The 23,726-nt window shown below is 50.3% G+C and overlaps 1 protein-coding gene across 1 annotated transcript in view; it reads left to right on the top strand.

Moving 5' to 3' along the window:
- LOC144948630 (uncharacterized) overlaps positions 1 to 19,338 on the top strand; it is a 41,672-nt gene extending 22,334 nt beyond the window's left edge. The window contains exons 4-7 of the mRNA XM_078878241.1: positions 4,127 to 4,288; positions 7,190 to 7,254; positions 14,031 to 14,137; positions 17,743 to 19,338. Coding sequence (XP_078734367.1) covers positions 4,127 to 4,288; positions 7,190 to 7,254; positions 14,031 to 14,137; positions 17,743 to 18,419 — 1,011 coding nt within the window. The 3' untranslated portion in view covers positions 18,420 to 19,338. The remainder of the gene's footprint in view (positions 1 to 4,126; positions 4,289 to 7,189; positions 7,255 to 14,030; positions 14,138 to 17,742) is intronic.
- Positions 19,339 to 23,726: the final 4,388 nt, after the last annotated feature.

Raw genomic sequence — 23,726 nt, forward strand, 5'->3', positions numbered from 1 at the left:
GTATAATGTCTTAAGTATGTTTCATTGCGGTGTCATTTTTCCATCCACTGCTGGATGAAGGTCACGATAAGAATTTAAAACTGCGAAAATCAGACGAGTGTTTACAATTGTAATTCTTGCTATAGTCATATACTGTAAGGCCAACCCTCGGATCGCGGATGGCTGAATAGAAGACATATCGATACCCAATATGTATTAATCACACGTTGTAGGTAGGTGTGTGCGTGTGTGTGCGTTACGAGTGATAGTGCAGCGGTTAGCGCGCTGCGCTATGAACCCGGCGACACGGGTTCGATTCCCGCTCACGGCCAACACCAGTGACGATTATCTGAACCGGTCCCGGGCCTCCCCTAGGTCGACTCAGCCTCAAATGAGTACCTGCTGCGGACGGGCGGGGTGCTGGCCCCACCCACCCCCCTCGTGTGCCATGCCGGCCTTCATAGGTGCTCGCTAACAGCACTTGCCCCTACAGTCTGTTAAGACTATATGGGGGATCTTTGTTGTGCGTTACGAACCTGGCGACCAGAGTTCGATTCCCGCTCACGGCCATCACCAGTGACGATGATCTGAACTCCCCTAGGTTGATTCAACCTTAAAATAATTACCTGTTGTGATGGGAAGACAAAGGCTGCCTGGAGTGTTACCCGCTACCCACGCCCTCGTGTGCCGTGCCGGCTTTCATAGGTGCTGCTTCCTAGCAGCACTTGCCCCAACATCCTGCTAAAGGCTATACGGGGGGGGGGGGGATCTTTATCTTTGTGTATCTGTATTCGCGTATGTGTTTGAGAATATGTGTGCATACGAGTTGTCTGTGTACATGAACACACACACACGCACGTAAGATACAATTTTTGACAGTCAATAATCAATCAACTGCTGTGTATATGCGTATCCGTATTAATATTTAGACGTGAGCACATTTATACATCAGTAGCCTGATGGGACCTGAACCGTGACATTTCACGGCCGCGCTGTAGCTCGGTGCCACCACCACCAACAACAACAATAACAACAACAATAACAACAACAATAATACTCATAACAGCAGCAGATGTGTGAGAAACGAATAACTCTCACTTGACTCTCTCTCTCGCTTTAGACGAATAACTCTCACCACCGGGGCACTCGTGCGTGACCTCTCGGGCGAGAACGTCTCTCATAATGACCGTGTAATTGTTCTCAGAAGGCGGCGCGTGTACGTGCGTACCCGCACACGTGTGCGAGTGCTGTGTGCTGTGTACGTGCGTAACCGCACACGTGTGCGAGTGCTGTGTGCTGTGTACGTGCGCGTCACACACGTGTGTGTGTGTGCTGTAATACGTGCGTACCCGCACACGTGTGCGAGTGCTGTGTGCTGTGTGCGTACGCGTCACACACGTGTGTGTGTGTGTGTGCTGTGTACGTGCGTAACCGCACACGTGTGCGAGTGCTGTGTGCTGTGTACGTGCGTTCCATACACGTGTGTGTGTGTGTGCTGTGTACGTGCGTGCGTGCAACACGTGTGTAAGTGTGCGCTCGCTAACACAGCACTTGCCCCAACAGTCCGTTGAGGCTATTCGGGTATTCGGGGGATCTTTGTCTTTGTTTGTATAGGTGTGGGGAGCGGTGGTGTAGCGGTTAGCGCGCTACGCTACGAACCCGGCGACCCGAGTTCGATGCCCGCTCACGGCCAACACCGGTTACGAATGATCTGAACCGGTCCTGGGCCTCCCCTAGGTCGACTCAGCCTCAAATGAGTACCTGGTGCGGTGTGTCAAGGCGGCCCGGCGTGGTGCTGGCCACCCACCTCATTCGTGTGCCGTGCCGGCCTTCATAGGCGCTCGCTAACAGCACTTGCCTCATCAGTAAGCGCGGGTTATACGGGGGATCTTTGTCTTTGTTTCGTGTATGTGTAAGCGTGCGAGAGAAATGGAGAGGGTTAGATGGGGGGGGTAGCTAATGGCCAATGACCCCGAGGCTCAATTAGCGGCACCGCTTTGCGTGTTTTGCGTGTGAGGTGTGCGCGTGAGAGTTCATAAACGTGGGAATCGGAGGCCCTGGGTCAAAATTCCCCCGCACTGCGCCCCCCCAACCCCTCCCCCCCCGGAATAACCCCCCACTACCCTCCTCCACCCCCTCCCCACCACCAATACCGACCCAGTTCCCCCCCCCATCCCCTACTCACCCACCTACCCCACCATCGTACCGCTGATGATCACCGTGCGTGCGCGTGGCTGTGGCGCTTTGTCCGATGCGGCGTTCGCGTCGTTAGCACCCACGCGCCGTTCCAGGAACGCTGTCCGACGTTTCGCTGCACGTTCCGGTCGGCGTCTTCAGTTCGACCGAATCTTGCTCGGCTCGTCAGATAGTGGATGCTAAGCAGGCGTTGAGCCTGGCTAGCGCCTGCTCGGGTGCTCACCGTGCGAAAACGAGCTTGTTAAAGAAATGCTGAGCTACGTGATGGGCAGTGGAGGACACAATCCAACGTTGTACTGCACTACGCTCCAACGTCTATGCTCCCCCCACCTCCCCATTCACCGATCCGCACTTGACACCAGCGTAGTAAAATTTTGATTTAAAGCTTTCGTGACTGCAGGGATTCATCTTCTTGGTTCTTTCGGTAAAGTCACGTAGAATGGAAATAATAAAATAATAAGAATTAAACATAATAAAATAATTCTCACGAAGTTTCGGCCACAACGCAAGCATCCGTCCTCAGGTGAAGAACAGGTCTGTCGAGAAGACAGAGTCTGAATGACTCTGCCTTCTCGTTGTGGCCGAAACGTCGTGAGAATTATTTTATTATGTTTTATTTTTATTATTTTATTATTTCCATTCTACGTGACTTTACCGAAAGAACCAAGAAGATGACCAGCGTAGTAGTGAAGTGTGGTGGTATCACGCACGCGACCCCCACCCCGTGAAACGTTCATGGATCACCTTCATCCAGCAGTGGATCGAGCACGTCCGATGATGAATGCTGCGCGCTACTCTCTCAAGGGGGTGGAGGACAAGGATTTGCATTTCACAGTGGCCCTTGCTTAAATCTCGTCTCGAGCAAAACGTCGAGTTCCCCTGCTGCAGTTGTCGCCTAGGGGACCACCTCGTGGCAGCTGTCTCTGGTACGGCACAAAGTGAAAGCAGCAATCCAGATGTGACGTCAGGCACAGAGTGCATCGACTTGCTGAAGGGGAATTACGTTTGCAATATTTTCAGTGCCTCGTCACTTGATAAAGGAGTTCCCTTGGTTTGTGTGCGGTTTTTATCATTTTTGTTTTGCTGTTGTCATTTTGGTGAGCTGGTCGCTTGAGTTCAGACCTGGGTAAATAAAATAAACTTGAAATATGAACTCACTCCCCCACCATCTCACCAACCCACTCACTCATTCACTCACCCACCATATCACCCAACCACTCATTCACTCACTCATTCACTCACCCACTCACTCACTCTTTCAATCACTCTGCCATCATCTCACTCACCCATCATCTCACCCACCCACTCTTTCAATCACTCTCCCACCATCTCACTCACTCACCCATCATCTCACGCACTCTTTCAATCAATTTCCCACCATCTCACTCACCCATCAATCATCTCCCCCACTCTTTCCATCACTCTTCCACCATCTCACTCACTCACCCATCATCTCACGCACTCTTTCAATCACTCTCCCACCATCTCACTCACTCACTTACTCACCCATCACCCACTCACTCTTTCAATCACTCTCCCACCATCTCCCTCACTCCCCCATCATCTCACCCATTCTTTCAATCAATCTCCCACCATCTCACTCACTCACTCATCCACCATCTCACTCACTCACCAATCATCTCGCCCACCCACTCACCCACTCTTTCAATCACTCTCCCACCATCTCACTCACTCACTCACCCATCCACCATCTCACTCACTCACCAATCATCTCGCCCACCCACTCACCCACTCTTTCAATCACTCTCCCACCATCTCCCTCACTCACCCACCATCTCACTCACTCACCCACCCACCCATCCACCCCCCCCTCTCGCAAAGGACACTCGTCCTCTCCTCTCGCGTTCTCCCACCTCGCCTTGGCGACGCGAATTCGCCCTTGAACCTGACTCACGGCACCGTCCGCCTGCCCTCCCCGTGCCCCGCGCAGATCATCCTCCACTCGATGCACCGCTACCTCCCGCGTGTCCACGTGGTGCGCAAGGAGGCGGGCGGAGCGCACGCGGTGCCGTGCCCCACGGCGGACAACAGTCGCGCCTTCTCCTTCCCCGAGACGGTGTTCACCACCGTGACGGCCTACCAGAACCAGCAGGTGGGGCAGCAGCAGCAGCGGCAATACAAACACCAACAACAACACAGTCAACAACAACACTACCACCAACAACATCAACAGCAGCAACAACAACAATACCAGCAACAACAACACCGGCAACAACAACACTACCACCACTAACAAGAACACCAACAACAACACCACCACCAACAACAACACCACCAACAACAACACCGTCAACAACAACACTACCACCACCAACATCAACAGCAGCAACAACAACAATACCAGCAACAACAACACCGGCAACAACAACACTACCACCACCAACAAGAACACCAACAACAACAACACCAACAACAACAATAACACCACCATCAACAACATCACCAACAACACTACCAACAACAACACCACTACCACCACCAACAACTTCACCAATACCAACAAAATCACCAACAACGCTACCAACAACAACACCACTACCACCACCAACAATATTACCAATACCAACAACATCACCACTACCAACAACAACACTACCACCACCACCAACATCACCACCAACAACATTACCAACAACACTACCAACAACAACAATATCACCAATATCAACAACATCACCAATATCAACAACAACACTGCCACCACCAACACCAACATCACCACCAACAACACCACACACAACACCACCAACATTACCACCAACAGCAACATCACCACCAACAACAGCACCACCACCAACAACAGCACCACCACCAACAACATCATCACCACCACCAACAACATCATCACCACCACCAACAACATCATCACCAACAACAAGAACATCACCAATGCTGCCAACACCACCACCAGCACCAACAACACCAACAACACAAACGCCTCCTTCCACGCCTATGCTCGCACCACCAAATCCACTATCAACAACAAAAGCACCACCACCAACGAGATCACATCCGCCACCACCGTCTCCACCACCACCACACCACCACCACCCCACCACTACACCACCACCAACCACACCACCACCACACAGGGACGATGGGCTGAGCCTCCAGCATTCTAACTCGCAAACCCGTGGCATTGCGAGCCGCTCGCAGCTCGAACACTGAGCCACTGGTACACACACACAAACACTATATATATACTATATACACACTATAGGGGCCGTCCATAAATGACGTCACGCACCTGGGGGGGGGGGGGAGGTCAGACATTTGTGACGATGTGTGACGAGGGGGGGGAGTGTTTGAGAAATGTGACGTCACATCAAAATGCGCAACTTTAAATTAATATAGACAACACGTTCTACTTAATCAAATTTACTTTTTAATAGATGTTTTCTCCTACAACATCAGAGTGCAGCGCCACATGAAATACGCACTACAATGACAATAGTTTAAAGCGATCTGAAGCATGTTTTATTTGGGGGGGGGGGCAGAGCTTTGTGACGTCATATTTAAGGAGGGGGGTCTGACTTTTTGTGACGCCGTGTGACGAGGGGGGGGGGGTCAAAAATCGTCAAAAATCGCGTGACGTCATTTATGGACGGCCCCATATACATTATAAATACACTATATATATACCGACTATATACTGGACATCTGCATTCCCGCAGTATAAATACGAATTATGATTAGCACGCTTGGCTACTTACAGCGCGAAATAAATTCTACATTCATATACATGCAATATCTACACACCGCACACATACACACACTACATACACACACTCTATATGCACACTAAATATATACACACACACACACACGAAATAAATTCTACATTCATACACATGCAATATCTACACACCGCATACATACACACACTACATACACACACTCAATATGCACACTATATATACACACACACACGGCCACACATGTATCCGTGTATTTCATTACGAGACCTCCTTTGCCAGTAGCAAGATATAGTAATAGGTTTTTACCCTTTTATCTGGCAACAAAAGTGACACCTTTATACAAGGGATCATTTACACCATTGGAACCTCATTTGCCAGTAACAAATATTAGAATTGTTTTTTTACCCTTCTATCTGGCAATAAAACTGACACTTTTTTTTTTACAAGGAGTCATGTTTGCATATAGCACAATACCTGCAGAAGGGTAAAGGCGCAAAAAAAGGTGTCAGTTTTGTTGCCAGATAGAAGGGTAAAAAACCAATTATCATATTTTTTACTGGCAAATGAGGTTCCAATGGTGTAAATGTTTACCCGAGCTCTCATACTCTGATGGTGCATTGTCTTTGAGTTGTGCGCCTTTTGGCGTCATCTGGTCCAACCCATGTGAGACTAGGCTCTAAGGAAATCTGTCTCGGGTGTGGACCAATCAACTTCAAGGACAGTGCATATATTATCAGAGTTATATTTTTTGTTTGTATTATGGCTGCAGGTATTGTGGTCTATGCAAACATGACTCCTTGTAAAAAAGGTGTCAGTTTTGTTTCCAGATAGACGGGTAAAAAAACAATTATCACAAGGGATCATGTTTGCAATAACCACAACACTTGCAGTCAAAATGCAAACAAAAAAAGACAACTCTGATAATGATATGCACTGTCCTTGAAATTGATTGGTCCGCACCCGAGACTGCTTTTCTTAGAGCCCAGTCTCACATGGTGTTGGACCAGATGACGCCAAAAGGCGCACAACTCAAAAACAGCGCACTACCAGAGTATTGAGAGCTCGGGTTAAGCATTTTCATTATGAGACCTCCTTTGCCAGTAGCGAGATATAGTAATAGGTTTTTACCCTTTTATCTGGCAACAAAACTGACACCTTTATACAAGGGATCATGTTACTATACCCGTGTATTGTTCATGAACGCGGCGGCGTGGAAACGCCCGCGCTCGAAGCGACGTCCACAATCGGCGCGTCTCACTCGCCCCTTCCTCCCCCCCTCCCTCCCGCGATGTCAGATCACGCGACTCAAGATCGACCGCAACCCGTTCGCCAAAGGATTCCGTGAGTCCGGACGGAATCGGTAAGGACTTCTGCCATGGATCGGTTCCATCTCTCTTCCACCCCTCCCTTCGACCCCCCCTCCTCTCTCTACGCAAACACTCCGCACGCCACCCCCCCTCCCCTCCCTAAAATAGAAGGCTGAAGGCGCAGCCCTGCAATGTCTTGCCCACTCTACCGCCGGCAGAAGGGGTCTCCTCTCGATTGGCCGGACGTATTGGAGAACGTGAACATACACACATCTTACCCCACCAGCCGTGCCCTGCACCACCGACTAATTCGCAAACTTGCTGACCCATGCCTCCCATGAACAGTCTCTCTCCACTGTACAGTAGATATCCACGGTCATTTTGTTCATCCGCTGCTGGATGAAGGGCGCCCTACGACACGGCGTCGATCTTGGAGGGGGAGGAGTTGTTTGACCATACTTCACCGCGGCTGGCGCGGTGCGGGTTCGTGAAGGATTTAGGAAGGGGGTTGCCCAGCACCGATCAAGAAGATATCAGTCGACGATGATTTCAGCCTCGGGGCCGTGAAATTGAACGTGGGCTAAGGCATCGTTCGTAGTGGATGCTAGAGTTGAAGCTTTCATGACTGCAAGGATCCATACTCTTTGTTTTTTTTTCGGTAAAAGTCACGTGGGTGAAAAAATAAAACTAATCAATTAAATCACGACGTTTCGGTGGCAACACAAGCCTCCGTCTTCAGTTGGAACCGTCACAGCAATATTACTGTATCAAGATGATATAGCAATTGATACAGTAATTTTGCTGTGACGGTTCCACCTGAAGACGGATGCTTGTGTTGCCTCCGAAACGTCGTGATTTAATTTATTTGTTTTCTTTTTAAACCTCCGTGTCTTTACCGAAAAAACCAAAGAGTTCGTAGTGCAATTGTGCTAATCACTGCGCCACCGCTCCACCATCCACCACCACCCGTTTAACACTCGAGAGAAGTATTATCATAATTCTTATTGTTATCGTAATCCTGGCCATCATTAAGGGAGGGTGAAGAGTGCAATGGGGATGACGTCGCTCCCCAGCTGTTGTTATCAGCTCTCGTCAGCTCTTACCCTGATCCCCGCTTTGACAACAGATCGCAAGCGTGCCCTTATCGAGCCGACAGCCTTGAAACCAAAGGTGGCACAGTCGGGTTTTTTTTACAATCGGGTTTAATTGTCTTTTGATATTAAACCCGATCATCTGAGATTGGGAGAAATCCGGTTTAATTGGTTCTAATTGTAGAACTGCACTTCGCCAACTTCTCAACGATGAGCTTCATCCATTCCAAGCTCAGGAACTCACTGGCGCCCACGATTGTGGAGACGAAGCTCGTGTTCCTCACGACCAACCTGCCCGCCGCATTCTACGACTACCTCGTGCCCGATGGCCCCGAGTACGATAGCAGCACCGACGAGGAAGCAGCCAAAGCCTTGGATCAGAGTTTCGTATTTATTTAACCAGCTTTTAATTCCCCGAAATCGGGTTTAATTGCATTAAAGAAAAAACCCGATGCCTGCCGCTGGAAAAATCGGGTTTTTTTTTCCACCCATGGCTTGAAACGGCCGGCGGCTCTGCGAGCGTTGCGCTTGAAGCGGGGCTGCTGATGAGACAGCGGATGTCGAAACTGCTCCAAATGTTTGCTCGTGTTAGAACGAGTGCCGCTTTGGCGGTGTCGCGCCGGGTTGAGAACTAAATTTCGATTTGAAGCTTTCGTGACTGCAGGGATTCATCTTCTTGGTTCTTTCGGTAAAGTCACGTAGAAGGGAAATAATAAAAATAAAACATAATAAAATACAATTCTCACGACGTTTCGGCGGACGCTGTCTTTCCGACAGCCCTGTTCTTCACCTGAGGACGGCTGCTTGCGTTGTGGCCGAAACGTCGTGAGAATTTCATTTTATTATGTTTTATTTTTATTATTTTATTATTTCCCTTCCACGTGACTTTACCGAAAGAACCAAGAAGAAGGGTCGAGAACTGGCCACGAGTCCGACGCAGGATAAGAAATGCTGTCATTGGCGAAATGTCATCGCTGCAGAAGGAGTAACTGTTGTAACCTGAACTGGTCCCAAAGAGTTACCACCGTAGCAGTAAGAAAGAGGTTGCAGGTAGAAGAAGACGATCTGATGATGATGGTGAAGCGGGCAGTGCCGAGAAGGGAACTGGGTACGATTTGGACACCTGTGTGTAGGATGGACAGCGACAGGAAGATGTCACGTTTGTTGTTCGGAAAAAATGTAAGGAAGGTTAATGATTGGAAGACCTTTGCAGAGATTGGTGCCACAAAGACGTGGCCACGACTTGAGCATTATGGGCATAAGGCAGAGAGGAAAGTGTAAATAAATGATTAAATGTGTAGGAGATACCTATGGGATATCTGCCCATGGATCGTGATGATGATGATGAAGTCTGTGGTGGCTGATGGAATGTAGGGGAACAAAAGTGCCTTAAATTTGTCACGTGGAGGGACAGATGCAGGCGAATTACTTTTGGTGTGGCCGACACATATCAGACACAAATCCAGACTGTTGGGGCAAGTGCTGTTCGCGAATGCCAGGGCACACAAGGATATGGGTGGCGAGTACCACACCAGGCCGTCTTTGTATCCCCAGTGCCGATGTTGTATACACACCGTTAATGTCGAGGAAACGCAGGACCGGCTAGAATGTTGGCCGTGAACGGGAATCGAACTCGGGTGGGCGGGGATTCGTAGCGCAGTGCGTTAAACACTGCACGACCACTCCACACACATACACATAGTCACACATATACTCATACACAAGCAGCGTACTTAGTATATTTGTATATAGCAGTGTATATACCAGACGGTTATCACTTACGCTCACGTACACTTATAAATATACTCGTATAGGCATAGATATATATACAAAAGTGGATTGACAAATTACTGTAAGCATATATGGGTATTCATATATTCACTCATATACACACGTGCCCGCATATTATCGTACATATATACATACACACACACAGATACACAAAGATCAAGACAAAGTTCCCCAGAATGCCGTGAGCAGACTATTGGGGCAAGTGCTGTTAGCGAGCACCTATGAAGGCCGAAAGGGCACACGAAGGGATGGTGTTGCCAGGACCACGCCCGGCCACCTTTGTATCTCTCGCGAAGATGTATCCACATCGCAACGAGGTACTCGTTCGAGGCTGAGTCGACATAGGGGAGGCCCGGAACTGGTTCGGATAATCGTCACCGATGCTGGTGGCCATGAGCGGGAATCGAACTCGGGTGGCCGGGATCGTGATCGTGGCTGAGCGAGCGCGAACCGCTGCGCCACCACTCCACGACTATCGTATGAAATAAAAAAGTATTGTTATAAAATAGTAAATAATTATATAATGTGCGATTCTACATTCTCACACAGGGGGGTGGGTGGGCGGGGGGAGACGAAACACGCTTCCTCGAGCCCAATTAAGGGCTAATTAACATTGTTCTAAGCTCCCCGAGTTATGAGTTCATAAGTTCATATTGTTACACTCAGACTACGCGGCCGCCTTTCAACCGAAGCGCACAGACACTTAGGCAATGCTCGGGCCTCTAGGAATTTCATCATCGCCATCGCAATAATCATCATCACCATCATCACCAGCCACGGGATATTCACATATCCGACCGTGACCAATTAACGAATTTTGTACGCGTTTGAAATCGTTATTATTTTTTTTTATTGCGGTGCAAACTGTGATTATCTCAAGTCTAATTTGCTATAGAAGGTTCACAAATGCAGTTGATAATGATGGCAATGCAGTTGAAGTTGTTGATTTTATTGATTCATGTAGGAGTTGATGATTCATCGGATAATGATGGTGATGATAGTGGTGATGATGATGGTGCTGATGACGACGACTATGAAATGTATTATGTTGATGATATTGTTAATGATGACGGTGATAACATTGAAGATGATACTGACGATGATGCAATTGTTGATGAAAATCAACAACCGATCATTAAGATGATGATGTTCATGAGTCGATAATGATTACATTGTTCATAATCAGAAGTTTATTTCTCCAGTAATGCCCGTTGAGCTAAGCAGCTCATTCTCAAGGGCAACTCGGACGACCGATGATGACAATCACGTTAGAGGTCGCTGCCAATTCAACAACTCATGCACGTTGCTGCTGCTGCTGACATAGACGATCGACGGATATCCGATTTGAACAATGAGACCACGGCGATCCGTTCGCGAGAGACACGTCGAGAGCCCAGTCGCTTCGAATCGCTCCCCCCCCCAGCCAGCACGCCAACTCCATAACCCCGACAGAGCCACAGCCGTTCGAACTCTCTGCAACTCGACTCCGTCTCTCCGCATTCCACCACCCCGCAGACTCCGTCTCGTGTTTTCGCAGCGCGCGCGCCACCCTGAGCCCGGGTTTATCGATCTGTGCGGCCCACCGCCTCGGATTTGGTGTAACTCGCCGCGGCATTCCATCAACTTTAAAGAAGCCCGCTTAGGCGAGGAGGCAACTGCCGAGTGTTTTTGCCGCCGCCGCCGCTAACTAATTGGGTATAAGTATGACTTGTAAAGGGGCTGAAAACTAACCCCGCACTGCCCCCGAGTCGCTCTCTCCTACTCGCTCCCCTCCGCACACACACACATACCCCCCCCCCACCCTACCCTACTCACTCACCCACTCACCACCCCCCCATCACCCCACCACTAGCCCACAACACGCACTCGCAGAGCTGCTCCACAGCCACCCACTCACCCACCCACCAGGACCTAGAGACAAAGATCCCCTGTATAGCATTTAACCGACTTTCGGGGCAAGTGCTGTGAGCGTGAACTCCGTGATGGACGTACGTTGGGGCCAGGGGTGGACAGCGCTACTTGCCGGCCGCCTTTGTCTCCCCAGTGGTGATGTTTTACGCATCGCACCGGGTACACATTTGAGGCTGAGGCCCGACCACCGGTTCAGACAATCGTCGATGGTTGATCGTGACCGCGAATTGGGTTCGATCTCGAGCGGCTGACTTCGTAGCCTGCCACTGGACTCCCACTGCCCATTCATCACATCGACAAGGACACAAAATGACACGTAGCAGGCGACGTTTCAGGCAACGGTCCCTTCTCGTGTAAGCGCGTGACTCATCGCCAAGCTGTTCGTTGAGTACGGTTCATTGATTATCACGTGCATGTCGAACGATTTGTGATCGACTCGTGTACATTCTCAAGTTCGTTTTGGAAGGGATGGAGAAGCCGCGGTTCGGACCAAAATTACGCGTCGAAGAATCAGAGGGCTCGGATGTTTTGTGAGCGCAAATGACGCAACAGTCAACGCGTTCGTCAGAACACGAGCACCGTTACTCGAAACGTCGCCTATTACGCAGTGGCATCTTTCTAAGGCCACAGTGGTGATATTGGCGAGCGTGTTGTTGAAGTTGTTGTTGTTGTTGTTGTTCTTAATTGTGGTTGTGCGCCACTCTGCCAATGCAGCAGCAGCGTTGGCAGAGATCCACGCAGCTGCTCGGAGTCTCGCACACACAAAGACAAATACAAAGAGCCCCCGTATAGCCTTAACAGACTGTTGGGACAAGTGCTGTTAGCGAGCGCTAACCGCTACACTACCGCTCCCCACACGCACACGCACACACACACTGACTCACACACTGACACACACACTGACACACACACACTGACACACACACACTGACACACTGACACACACACACACTGACACACACACTGACACACACACGCACATCGTCAGTTGACCGGGTAAATTCGCCTCCCGTGAGTGTGACGCTGAAGCCAATAAAAAGTTGGACCAAGCTCTCTCTCGGTTGGCGCTATAATTAATACAATATACCGCAGACGTAGAGAGTTTTCCGAGACGAAACTCCTTCGTCGGGGGGGGGGGGTTAGTATCACTCGGTGGTTAATTTTACGCGTAAAACCAAAATTAAATGTCGTGGAAACCCTCCACCACCCGACTAGACTGTCACGTTCACTACAACGATATGCTCGTGAAAATGTACAAGTGCCAATCCAATGCATGGAGTCAAACTTCTGATCGATAAAGTTCAAATCTGCGCACCGATGGCCCATTAGACAAGGGGGTCGGCCAACAGACATATGAAGAGGAGACGAGTTTATTTTTCGAATTCGGTAGTAAACCAAAATTAAAAACAACAACAACAACAACAACAACAACAACTCAAACTCAAAATATTTCAAGAGCCGCAATGCAACTGTGGTGAATACGAGGCGTTGGTGGTGGGTCCCCTAATAACACAAATGTCACGATTGCAGTCACCTTAAAGAGCTGCATGCGGTTCTGAAGTTTCAGGTTCGCTGACTCCCCCCCCTGTCCTAAGACTTTTCATCAATGGATTGAACGCCGATTAAGCGTCAACATTCGACATTGGTGTGAATTAATTTGGGCCCAAATCTATTCGCTAATACGTGTATTGGATCACTGTAATATATGATGTACATTTATATATATGTGTGTATGTGTATATTATGTATACATGGGTAGCGGTTACCGCGATTGTGCTACGAACCCGGTGACCCACGGCCAACGCCAGTGACAATTATCTGAACCGGTCCTGGGCCTCGCCTAGGTCGACTCAGCCTCAAGCGAGTACCTGGTGCGCCTTGTAAACATCGCCACTGGGGAGACAAAGGCGGCCGGGCGCGGTATTGACCAGCCACCCCCTCGTGCGCCATGCCGGCCTTCATAGGTGCTCGCTAACAGCACTTGCCCCTACAGTCTGTTGAGGCTACACGGGGGATCTTTGTCTCTGTGTGTGCAGCACGGGTCTCGAGGCGCTGATGGACAGCTACACGCTGTGGCGACCCCCCGGGCGAGCGCTCTCCCTCGAGGAAGCGGCGGCGGGCGGGCGCCTCCACGCCACTCAAGGTGGGGTGGGAGCAGCCCCCCTCCCCTCCTAGCCCCTCCCCTCCCCTCCTAGCCCCTCCCCTCCTACCCCCTCCCCTCCTAGCCCCTCCCCTCCTACTCCCTCCCCTCCTACCCCCTCCCCTCCTACCCCCTCCCCTCCTACCCCCTCCTCTCCTACCCCCTCCCCTCCTACCCCCTCCCCTCCTACGCCCTCCCCACTTACCCCCTCCCCTCTCCACTACCCCCTCCCCTACCCACTACCCCGTTACCCTTCCCCTCGGCAGAACAACCCATCCGCAACAATCCAAAGCGACCACGATCACCACCACCTAGCACCACTAACTCACGCCACGAGCTGCCCTAGCACGCACTCCCCCCCTCTCCTTCCCCCCACCATGCCCCATCCCCCTTTGCCCCCCCCCACCACCATCATAGCCTTTCACCCCTCCCTCATCTCCCTTTGCTCCCCCGCCCCCCCAATGCCACCACCAACCACAATCAATTCTCACCACCAACACCACCACTCTTCCCCATCCTTTAGCCAAATCACCAGACCCCCATGTCGAACTTGCTGCCAGTTAACCAGCGACAGTTCGTGACCTTCACTGCAGCAATTGCACCCCCCCCCCACCTTTGGTTCGCAATCGTTAAACAATGTAGGGGTTTGATGACACAAAGTAACACCATTGGAACCTCCTTTGCCAGTACGCCTTTTGGCGTCAAGTGGTCCAACACCATGTGAGACTAGGCTCTAAGGAAAGCTGTCTCGGCTGTGGACCAATCACTTTCAAGGACAGTGCATACATTATCAGAGTTATGTTTTTTGTTTGCATTCCGACTGCAGGTATTGTGGTCAATGCAAGCATGACTCCTTGTAAATAAGGTTTCAGTTAAAAGGGTAAAAAAACTATTATTATATGACACAAAATAAGTTGTAACTTACGTGACCGTGCTTAATTTGTTTATTATTCACCTTCTATAAAAATCTGGCCATGTCCCGCACCCCCAGAAAGGGCTTCTCGCTCCCCCCAGGGAGTGCGTGCAGCCCGGGTTAAGAACCGCTGGTTTAGGGACACGCTTGATGAGGCACCTCCCCTTGCAAGCACCACGCTCACCACCTCCCCACCCACCCACTCTCCCCACCGCCCCACCCACCAACTCTCTCCATCTCTCCACCCACCAACTCTCCCCACCTCCCCACCCACCCACCCACCCACTTTCACCACCTCCCCACCCACCAACTCTCCCCATCTCCCCACCCACCAACTCTCCCCACCTCCCCACCCACCCACCCACTCTCACCACCTCCCCACCCACCAACTCTCCCCATCTCCCCACCCACCAACTCTCCCCACCTCCCCACCCACCAACTCTCACCACCTCCGCATCCACCCACCCACCACCTCCCCACCTACCAACTCTCCCCATCTCCCCACCCACCCACTCTCACCACCTCCCCACCCACCCACTCTCACCACCTCCCCACCCACCAACTCTCCCCATCTCCCCACCGACCCACTCTCACCACCTCCCCACCCACCCACTCTCACCATCTCCCCACTCACCAACTCTCTCCACCCACCCACCCACTCTCACCACCTCCCCACCCATAACTCTCCCCATCTCCCCACCCACTAACTCTCACCACCTCCCCACCCACCCACCCACTCTCCCCATCTCCCCACCCACCAATTCTCCGCACCTCCCCACCCACCAACTCTCACCACCTCCCCACCCACCCACCCACTCTCACCATCTTCCCACTCACCAACTCTCCCCACCTCCCCACCCACCCACTCTCACCACCTCCCCACCCACCAACTCTCCCCACCTCCCCACCCACTCACCAACTCTCCCCACCTCCCCACCCACCCACTCTCACCACCTCCCCACCCACCAACTCTCCCCACCTCCCCACCCACCCACCCGCCCACCCACTCTCACCACCTCCCCACCCACCCACTCACCCACCCACCAACTCTCACCACCTCCCCTAGCAAAGCACCACTCTCCTCCCAAAATCCTCAGGCAGCCAAAACAACTCTAGTCCCACGGCCACTCTTATCTGGGGGCCTTTGAAGAGGGAATCATAAACAATGGAGTCCTCGCGTGTGTGGGTCTGTGCGTGCGTGGGTCTGTGCGCGCGTGTGCCTCTGTGCGCGTGCCTGCGAGTGAGTTGTCCGCCCTAACGCCATCCAGAGGCTTCAGTTGTCGCCAAGTGACGACTTCATTTCGGCGGAGCGGTCGTGGAGTGGTCAGCGCACCGCGCTTAGTACCGCTGTGTAATCATCAGAACTGGGAAGACAAAGGCGGCCGGGCGTAGTGCTTGACGGCACTACCCGCTCGTGTGATGTGGTGGCCCATATCACAGGCGCTCCCTAAAAGCACTTGTCCCAACAGGCCGTTGAAGGCTATACGGGGGATCTTTGTCTTTGTGTGTGTGTGAATTGCAATGCATTGTGCGGAGCGGTGGCGCCGTGGTTTGCACGTCACACAACGAACCCTGCGGTTGTAAGTTCGATTCACGGTCATGGCTAACATTCAGTAGCCGGTGATATCCTCATCGTCATGATGTTTCTGTTAATGATGCTGATTATACACTTTGTAACACAATTTTTGTTCATGGGTACTAAGTGTTATATTTTTTATTGCGTATGCCTAACAAGTATAGATAATGGCTATTATTCCCCACAAACTTTGCTTCTGTGACCAGGGCTTTATGTGAAGGAATGACACAAATGCACACCACGTTTTCTCATTGAAAATAGGTAAATTTCAAAATATCAATGTCCTGGTCACAAAAGCAAAGTTTGTGAGCAATAATAGACATATTCTATACCATTGAGGCATAAGAAATTAGGAAATAACACTTATTACCCAGGAAAACACTTTATTTATTATACAGTGATTAATCGTAGTTATAATAGAAATGTTGACAATAATATTGCTGCTGCTGCTGTCACAGTTGTTGCTGATAACGATAATGGTGATGATGGTTCTTTAGAAAGTGTTGATTTTGTGGATCGGGATAATGATTTTGGCTCATCACAAATCTGTTGCTGCTGCTGATGGTGGTGGTGGTAATTATGGTGATTATACTATGATTTATGATGGATAATATTATATTGGAAGTGTTTTTGTTGATGATGATTCTATAGATGATTGATGCTGGCTGTAACTGCCAGCGAAACGTTTTCGCTCTCCAACACCGCACGGGTGCTGCTGCCGATTCTGCTGCCGCGGCAATAATTTGGCCACGTTTGTTCATCACGTGGCCACTTTGTTATTTTGCTGTTCCGGGTGGCTGAGGGTGGACGACACGCATCCACACTTGAAAAATAGCTGGAACGGCTCAATGGGTTCATTACTCGGATAATACATTTCTGATTCTAAGCATTTTACTCACGCAGCGATCTGACCCAAAATCAATCAGTATATTGTTTACGATGCTGCTGATGATAATTCTGTCAATGATGGAAATAATGACACTGATGACGATGATAACCAAGATACTGCTGCTACTGATGATGTTGTTGTTGATTATGTTGTTGTTGTTGTTGATTATGTTGTTGTTGTTGATGATGTTGTTGTTGATTATGTTGTTGTTGTTGTGCCGACGTGAGCAGCCAGCCTCCTGGACGCCTCCCTCATGGCCTCCGGCTTTGGAGCAGCACCACCACCGGGCCACCACCACCACCACCACATGTTCTTGCCCACGATGGGACCTGTGCACATGGCTGGCTCTCCACACCCGCACGCCCACCACCACCACCATCACCACGCCGCCGCCGCCGCGGCTGCCGCCGCCCAACATCACCACCACCAGCAACAGCAGCAGCAACAGCAGCAGCAGCATCAACAGCAGCAGCAGCAGCAACAGCAGCAGCACCAAGCTCTGCTCGCCGCCCACCACCATCACCACCACCACCACGCGCACCAGCACGGTCCATCTCACGGCGAACAGCAACCTCGTTTTTCCAGCCTGGCTTCTTGCTGCGCAGGAGGGGCAGGAGTAGGAGGAGGTGGCTCGGTCGGAGGGCAGACAGCAGCAGCAGCTGCAGCAGCAGCAGGAGGATGCACGGACAGTTTTGCGAGCGCGCTAGCCCTGCACGGGTCACGTGCCGGACTGCAGCACCTGGGGCTGCCCCGCTTGGGTCTTGCCTGCAGCATCAGCCGCAAGGACGTGGCGCAAGCAGACGACGGCGCCCCCATGTCGTCGTTCCAGCCGGCGCTGCCGTGTCTCATGGCCCAGCATGCAGCGCACGGGGCTGCCCTCAAAGACTTCTGCTCCTTCTTCCCGTGAACTCGTCAAGCAGAATTAGCACACCGCCTCCTTCTCTGCACCCCCCCCACCACCACCGGCTACCATCGCCCTATGTCTCCTCTAGCCCCACACCTACCCGGCGCGTGAGACCCATCGGCCGCACGCACGGCCTTCTGTTGGGGTGCGGGGTGCATGTCATCACCAGCGTCGATACGGGCAGAACTCTGAACCCCGGCGTCGACACTCAGTTGTCTCATCAGCAGGATGATTATTTCGTGTCGCGTGAAGCGGTTTTGTTTAATTTGATTTCTGTTGAAAACAATTTTGGGGTCGGAGTGTGGCTGCGAGCGAAATGAAATTGTAATGAGTGTAAAGATAATTGCGATTGTGTCACGTTTTGTGGACGCTGTTTGCTTTCATTTTTTTCCTCCCACTGGCACAACCAAGCCCGGCACGGTTCGGGTGAGGCTAGGTTGCTTTTTTTCCCACTGCTAATGACGTCACGCGCAATGAGCGAATCGAGATGCATGTGGACGACGTGAGAGTGACGCCGTGTCCTCACGACGTACTGACAATGAAAAGTATTAACCCCGCCCCCTGGCCCTGCTCGGCCCCGAGCTAGATTCAGATGTCTTCTTGTGAGGCCAGCGTAGCACGGTTTGGTTCCGGCTCGTAATCACCAACCGCCACCACCAACCATGAGTTCCGCCCCCCGTGCTGGCTTGGCTCAGATGTGCCAGTGGAAAAACCACCACCTGTACCGTGCTGGCCACGTACTGGCTCGGTTCAGATGTGCTAGTGGAAAAGGGGTTGCTGTCATACTTGCCAACGCCACCAATTTACGCAGTAGGCTGCCGATGGAAAAAATATATATATACATATTTTTTAAACCGTATACTGATTTTCAAAGCTAATCAGACCATTTCATACATTGTTTGAAAAACGTACGTCTAATCAATTTTTGCTTTGAAAATCGATATGCGGTATAACGGACGAGTTTCAGGATTTTAACATTTCGGATTTAAATAAAAGAATATTGTAGGATCAAAATAAAATTTGATATTTTTTTTACATTTCCCCAATGTGCGAAAAGTAAAAAAAATACGCGTCTGCACTCACGATAGTGACCTCACCCCATCCATTGTGACGGCACCTTTAGGCAAGAAAGCACGTGTTTGCCAAGCTAGTGACGTCACTTCCGTTTTTTTTGACAAATCAGAAACACTATGGGAACCTCATTTGCCAGTAAAAATATGATAATTGGTTCTTTACCCTTCTATCTGGCAACAAAACTGACACCTTTTTTACAAGGAGTCATGTTTGCATAGACCGCAATACCTGCAGTCATAATACAAACAAAAGAACATAACTCTGATAATGTGCACTGTCCTTAAAGTTGATTGATCCACACCCGAGACAGCTTTCCTTAGAGCCTAGTCTCATATGGGTTGGACCAGATGACGCCAAAAGGCGCACAACTCAAAGACAATGCACCATTGTCTTTGGTGTCAGTTTTGTTGCCAGATAGAAGGGTAAAGAACCAATTATCATATTTTTACTGGCAAATGAGGTTCCCATAGTGTAGATGCTTGCCCCGAGCTCTCATACTCTGATGGTGCATTGTCTTTGAGTTGTGCGCCTTTTGGCGTCATCTGGTCCAACCCATATGAGACTAGGCTCTAAGGAAAGCTGTCTCGGGTGTGGATCAATCAACTTTAAGGACAGTGCACATTATCAGAGTTATGTTCTTTTGTTTGTATTATGACTGCAGGTATTGCGGTCTATGCAAACATGACTCCTTGTAAAAAAGGTGTCAGTTTTGTTGCCAGATAGAAGGGTAAAGAACCAATTATCAAATCAGAAACAAGCAAAATAATAAAACAGTTATAATGGATCTAAATTGCACTTATGGGCCCGATAAAAAAAAATAGATTTCGAACCGATACGAAAATGTGGAACACGTCTCTAGCAAGCGGTGAAATGGGCCTCAAATGTTTGGCATCGGACCCCTTGCGTCATCGGAGGAGTTGACGAGTCGGGGACTCTTCGGCACAAAGACTCGCTCAGAATTGACGAGCGACATGCGGCGCTGTCAAGTTACCAAACATATGGGGGGAGGGGAGGTGGGGGAGGAGGGGGTGCTGGTTGACTGGTGTGGTTACGGTTAGAGGGTTAGAGGTAAGGATAGTTGGCGAGTGTGGTTAGGGTTAGGGCTAGTGACTGATTGGCTAATCTGGTTAGGGTCAGGGCTAGTGACTGATTGGCTAGTGTGGTTAGGGGTAGGGCTCGTGTCTGATTGGCTAGTGTGGCTAGGGGTAGGGCTCGTGACTGATGGGCTAGTGTGGTTAGGGGTAGGGCACGTGACTGATGGGCTAGTGTGGTTAGGGTCAGGGCTCGTGACTGATGGGCTAGTGTGGTTAGGGTCAGGGCTCGTGACTGATGGGCTAGTGTGGTTAGGGGTAGGGCTCGTGTCTGATTGGCTAGTGTGGATAGGGGAAGGGCTAGGGACTGATTGGCTAGTGTGGTTAGGGGTAGGGCACGTGACTGATTGGATAGTTTGCTCTGCCTCCTGTTCGCAATGTGCCCCTCCCCCAATACCAACGATGCAGTTTTGAATTTTCATTCTCTAAATTTTGTGAGTGGCCAATCACGGTGGCGCGAATTCCATTCGCCCGCAACAAACACGTGTAATTTGAAAAACAAAACCGATATTGAAAAATAATGAAGACACTTGTATAGGAAAGTAAAATCCACAATAACAACAACGTCATCGTCACCAATGATTGTCAGCGCATGTGTAAAAAAATGTTTTTGGAACTTTGTCTTTTTTTTTAAAACGAACTTATGCCACAAGGGGCGTGGGGAGAGATCCGATGCGATCGGGCAGAGATAATTTTGCATGAACCTGACCTGGATATCCCCCCAGGAGGTCACCGCTAGCATCCTCACAAAGGCCCCGAGCTGTCGCGACCATGGTTAGGCCACAACCACAACACGACCAACAACGACACCAACAACAACGACACCAACAACCACGACACGACCAACAACGACACCAACAACAACGACACCAACAACAACGACACCAACCGTCTTCTTCTCACGCTGCGTTGATCACGAGGGTGGGGCTTTGTTAAGAGTGGTGTTTTGTTGATTGAGCCAGGTGTTTGACCAGGTGTTTAACCAGGTGTGTAACCAGGTGCTTAGCCAGGTATTTAAGAAGGTGCTTAGCCAGATCACTGCGGGTCGGTGGAGGTGAGGGGCTCAGTTGTCGGTACTTAGGACCCATCCACGTTGAGTAGGGCTCGTGTCTGGTGTGCTAGGTGTTGATACGTCAACTGAGTACGTAAACTGAGTACAGTAACTGATACATTAAGACCTAAAGCCAGACGGATGATGATGATGATGGAGACCTTGAAGCGTTATGTGCTTGTCCGCGCAACATTTTTACTGTCTGGCATAGGGAAGGAAGCGATGGCGAATAGGTGATGATGGTATCAATCAAAGCAATATATTGACAACAACAATGGCTTCAACAACATAAACAACAAGAACGATACAAAAACAATGGCAATCAACAACAATAACGATCAATAACAATGGCAATCAACAACAATAGCGATGAACAACAATGACAATCAACAACAATAGCGATGAACAACAATGACAATCAACAACAATAGCGATAAACAACAATGACAATCAACAACAATAGAGATAAACAACAATGACGATGAACAACAACAACAGTGAACAGTAGCAATGACATCACCAGCATCAACAACGCACACTGAACTCGCTTGGAGCCGTTACGAGAGTGGAGCGCCGTTTAATTGTAACGAGTTTATCGATATTAATTATTGTTTAGTTTTGCAATTTCTGCGCCCCCCCCCCCCATCCACGTCCCCGTCTTCCCCTCCACCTCCTGTTTCGTTTTTTTTGTATATTTAATGATTTAATCACAATAAATAACTGAACGTGGTTTTCAGGGGCCCGTCTGATGGGTGATTGATCCCGCTTGAACATCTTGGAGGCGAAGCATGCTTGAGCCTGCTTAAGAGTACTGCACCTACCTGGATTCGACTACTGGCTGTGCGTACCAGGTGGCGTATGCGTGTACTGCAACAGGGGGGGGGGGGGGGCACGGCAAGAGATGGAAGTACAGCAGAGGATTATTGAAGCTATCTGTGTGGATCTTTGAGCGTCACGCACCTCGTGTGCCACCGGGCAGTGCTGGGGTTTCCCCCCGGATCGTCCGGTGTTCTGTTCCCACGCAAAGCTTCATGGGATTCCTGGCCCAAACATCCCAATGGTAGCAGGGCCCTCCTTGAAAGGGAGTGCTGAGACTCAGCGAGGCATCTTCATCGCTCTGTCATCTCACTGGTCTGTATGTTAGCAGCTATCTCGCTCTCATCGAAATGTATTGTTCATGTAAATAATCTGTATATCTTGTATCCAACCCTCCCAGCTTTATCTCTCGTGTTTCTCTATTCCATATAAGGTCACACACAGAGACCCACAGAGTAGAGACCCACAGAGTCACACAGCAGAGACCCACAGACTCACACAGCAGGAACTCACAAACTCACACAGAGATCCAGACTCACACAGAGACCCACAAACTCACGCAGCAGAGACACACAGACTCACACAGAGATCCACAGACTCACACAACAGAGATCCACAGACTCACACAGAGATCCACAGACTCACACAGCAGAAACCCACAGACCCACGCAGCAGAGACCCACGAAGCAGAGACCCACAAACTCACGCAGAGACCCACAGACTCACACAGCAGAGACCCACAGACTCACACAGAGACCCACAGACTCACACAGCAGAGACCCACAGACTCACGCAGCAGAGACCCACAGACTCACGCAGCAGAGACCCACATAATCACACAGAGACCCACAGACTCACACAGCAGAGATCCACAGACTCACACAGAGACCCACAGACTCACACAGCAGATACCCACAGACTCACGCAGCAGAGACCCATAGCCTCACGCAGCAGAGACCCACAGACTCACACTAATCTATTCCTGTGTATGGCAGCAATATGTTCAAGGGCTACACGCCACTGTGGAGGCCTGCTAGCAACGACTAGAGCGCTTCGCGAGAGAGTGGAGTTTTTGCTTTTCCTCATATGAACCGGTCCTGGGCCTCCCCGAGGTCGACTCAGCCTGAAATGAGTACATGGTGCGATGTGCAAATATCAGCGTTGGGGAGACAATGTGGCCGGGCGTAGTGTTGGCCTCCCACCCCCCCCCCCCCCTCATGTGCCGTGCCGGCCTTTAAATAAGCTCTCTAACATAACTTTACTGAACATCTGTGAAAA

The sequence above is a fragment of the Lampetra fluviatilis genome, chromosome 50, assembly GCF_964198595.1.
Source record: "Lampetra fluviatilis chromosome 50, kcLamFluv1.1, whole genome shotgun sequence".
Lineage (NCBI taxonomy): Eukaryota > Metazoa > Chordata > Hyperoartia > Petromyzontiformes > Petromyzontidae > Lampetra > Lampetra fluviatilis.